At 30.5% G+C, this 3,820-nt stretch overlaps 1 protein-coding gene across 1 annotated transcript in view; it reads left to right on the top strand.

Moving 5' to 3' along the window:
- Positions 1-3,595, top strand: part of LOC106471797 (ER degradation-enhancing alpha-mannosidase-like protein 2) — a 31,774-nt gene extending 28,179 nt beyond the window's left edge. The window contains exon 9 of the mRNA XM_013932421.2: positions 192-3,595. Within this exon, the coding sequence (XP_013787875.1) occupies positions 192-1,694 (1,503 nt within the window). The 3' untranslated portion in view covers positions 1,695-3,595. The remainder of the gene's footprint in view (positions 1-191) is intronic.
- The last annotated feature ends 225 nt before the right edge of the window (positions 3,596-3,820 follow it).

Raw genomic sequence — 3,820 nt, 5'->3', positions numbered from 1 at the left:
GCTAACGTGTACCAGAATTTAAGTTAACTAACAGAAAAGCCTCCCTATGGGCGACTGTTTGTACTAGTAATTACTGTATTGAAAACACAGTTTATCTTAAAAAATGTATTATTGTTCCCTTAAATTAGTACGAGTGTTTTATTAGTGGGTATTTTGCTAAGACTAAAACTTGTTTGTTTGTTTTTTTTCAGATAAAGAATGTACTTGACCACAAGATTGAAGACCGGATGGAATCATTTTTCTTAGCTGAAACTACCAAATATCTTTATTTACTCTTTGACCCTGATAATTTTCTTCATAGAAACGGAGATCACGGAGAGGTTGTTCGTACGATAGGAGGCGATTGTGTTGTTGAAAGTGGTAGTTACATTTTCAACACTGAAGCACACCCTATTGACATAGCAGCTGTTTACTGTTGTAGTGCTGAAAGGAAACGACAAGAGGATGAGCTACAAGATTTACATGATTCACTTAATTTATTTCAAGTTCTAAAAATTTCTTCTAAAACGCCACAGGCTTTTCTTTATGAAAAGTGGCATAACCAGAAATCTCCATTTCAATTAATTGAAAAGGCTTATTATAACTTACCTATTCATAAAGAAATGTTTACCGTTTGGCAGTCTGAAACAGATAACACTGAAAAGAATGTTTCTTTCATGAAAAGTAAAAAGCATCCAGAAGTGGAAGTAAGACAACCAGTGAAACTGTCAATCCCAGACTCCAAAGATGTAGTTGGAGAAAATAACATAAAACCATCCACAAAGATGGCAACCGAGGAGTCTCAGAAACGAGCTACAGAAAACATTCCAACACAGTTGAAAAAAATATCGTTTACAACAACAGAAGATGAACACTCACACCAATTAGATAAAGAAAGTATACCAATAACTACCGAAGAAATATCATCCATAAAGTTTGAAAATGGAAACTTAAAGGTATTAGTTACAGAAAGTATACCAATAACTACCGAAGAAATGCCATCCATAAAGCTGGAAATGGAGGACTCAAAAAGAGTAATTACAGAAAGTATACCAACAGATACTGAAGAAATACCAACCGTTAAGATGACAAATGAGGACTTGCAGGAATCAGTTCAAGAAAGTATCTTAACAAAACAGGAAATAACACCGTCTGTAAAGATAGCAAATATGGATTCGAAGGAATCGGCCACTAAAAGTATCCCCTTGGAAATGGAAGTAAGCACAGCTTTGAAGTTGGAAAGTAAGAATTCACAAGAATTTAGTGAAGCAAGTATTCCAATAGTGTCTTTGTCATATGATGATAAGTTGAACAGAGGAAAGTCTAACGACTTCCATAGTTCAGCAGGCGATCCAACGTTAACTAAGGTTACAATAAAACCAAGTAACGAATATGAAAAAGACGTGGGTTCTAGTCAAACACAAACTGATAGTCAACAAAATGAAGCTAATATTTCAATAGATAAACTCAAAATCTTACAATATTTATCTTTGTTTGTCAAAGATGAAAAGAAAAGTTTAGATTTACTCCAGCAAAAAAACGTTATTCCAGATTTAAAAAGCATTCCATTTTCCTCGCATACTGGACAAGAGAATATAAAAAACGATAGCAGTGTGAACATCTTAAATGTTACTTCATTTGATATGCTAACGTGTCCCGCTCAGCCTTTTACATTTCGTTTCTCTCTATTGGGTGAATTATTTAATACTGACTAGTTGTAACTTTATAAAATAGAAAAGTAACATTCCATAAACATACAAGCATTGTTGAAGTATTCTCATGAAATACACCTGTTAATTTTTTGTTTTTTCAAGTGTACATCAAAGGTATTGTTCTCCTTATAAACCAATGTATATAGTATTATGAATTTATTTAATATAGTTGCTTTAATCAATTCCAGGATTATCCACGTTTATCAAGTTTTTATTTCTGCCAAACATAAAATCAGAAATCTTTATGCATTATTAATAGATTAAACACACACTCGGTATTTCACTTCAGGATGAAGAAACGAATAGTGATGCGAGAAAAGAAAACTGATTTGTTCCATTTTTTTTTTAAGCTTTTCATAAAGTGACTTGTTTGAGCATGCTTCTTATCATAGATAATAAAAGTTTACAGATTTACATGTATTTGTTGATTATATGAAAAATTTAAAAATGATTTTTTTTTCTCGAGAGATAATTAAAAACACTAAAATCTTGATATTACTTGTTAATGTGAAACTGTTTGATAGTATGTTTTAAAAAAAACTTTATCATTGTGACACTTATCAAAAATGTATAGGTAACTTTGGACAATACTGACATGAGTGAGAATACAATGTAATGTTTATAAATACTGTGTACAATTGTTGGTACATATAACTTAATTTTAATACTCATATTTTTCTCTATAAATAATACTACAATAGCAAGAATATAATAGTATTCGGTATTGATTGTACATATAGTTTGGTAAGTATAAGCGGTCATGTATATGTGTGGGGATTTGCTTGTTATCTGAATTGAGTAACGGCAATGGGAAAACTGAGAGTTCCTTTTGTTTCCGTGTAACATCGGAAGATTTTGTATCTCTTCGTTGCGATTTTAATCTCTAATCTGTAAAAAAAGAACACTTTTCAGAATTTCTAAAATAACAAAGTAGAAAGTCCATGACGTTTATTTAATGCTGACTCTTTCTGGTCAACCACTCTCTGTTGTGTTGTTTTTAACCACTCATTTCTAATATTGGATGTAACTTGTATAAATGTTTAATTTAGGCTTACCAGAATGGGTTGTTGGTTATGAATGTTACCAAAAGTATAAAATAAATTTTTTCTTATCAGATTGAAAATAATATTACACGTAAGTAATCAACTGGAATCAACTTAAATGATGCACATAGTAAAAGAAACAAAAACTAGCTGGCTTTTCTCAAATAAAGTGTATTTCTTCTACAAAGATGGTCTGTAGCTTTCACAGATATTATTGAAGGTCTTACATTACAAGCTTTGGTCAAGTTCCTTTTAAAAATATTAGTTTAACCCTTTTCAGAGAAAGACACCACCTTCTCATTTGGTTTGTTTTATTTAGTATTTATTTATTTTTTTACATATTATGTATATTATATCAGAAAGTTTTTGTATACTTTAGGTGCAAACCATAATCGATAATCCATTTTAGTAACTTAAAAATTCACTCTTGTATAATTATTTTTAAAATCTAAAACTGTAGTGCAGTTTTACGTGTTTTAAGCATGTGTGAATTTATTTTGGAATGTCTAAAAAATGGAGCTTGATTTCTATGTTGGCTCTAGAGAGTAGGGAAAGATTTTCAGGTTTTATTATTTAAATTAATTATTTAATCAAACTGCAATGAATCACATTTTTTATGACGCAACTTTAATACTGAGTTTCAACAGACTTCAAGTAGAAAAAGCCCAATAAAGTAGTTTCCAGCTCATGTAGTTTTTCTTCATCTTTGTACATTGTAAATTCACCATTACAAATCTATACAAATGTAGTACTGATAAGATAGGTTCAGTTGTTTTATTAGGTTGAGAAAAAATTAAAGGGTGCAAAACTGTGCGATATAAATGAATATGGGTAAATGTTTATATTTTGAAATTTTCATATTAAATGATATAGAAAACCAACCACACAAACAGTTGTATTTGCAGGATTTATGCTGTTTTAAGGAAAGATACTTACATTAAATGCAGCATTATAGAAAACCAACCACACAAACAGTTGTATTTGGAGGATTTTTTTTAAGGAAAGATACTTACATTAAATGCAGCATGAATCCTCCAAATACAACTGTTTGTGTGGTTGGTTTTCTATATTTTTAAGGAAAGATAC

The sequence above is a fragment of the Limulus polyphemus genome, unplaced genomic scaffold (genome assembly GCF_000517525.1).
Source record: "Limulus polyphemus unplaced genomic scaffold, Limulus_polyphemus-2.1.2 Scaffold4869, whole genome shotgun sequence".
Lineage (NCBI taxonomy): Eukaryota > Metazoa > Arthropoda > Merostomata > Xiphosura > Limulidae > Limulus > Limulus polyphemus.
Note: the sequence above shows the minus strand (reverse complement) of the source record. Positions and strands in the feature narration are given on the sequence as shown.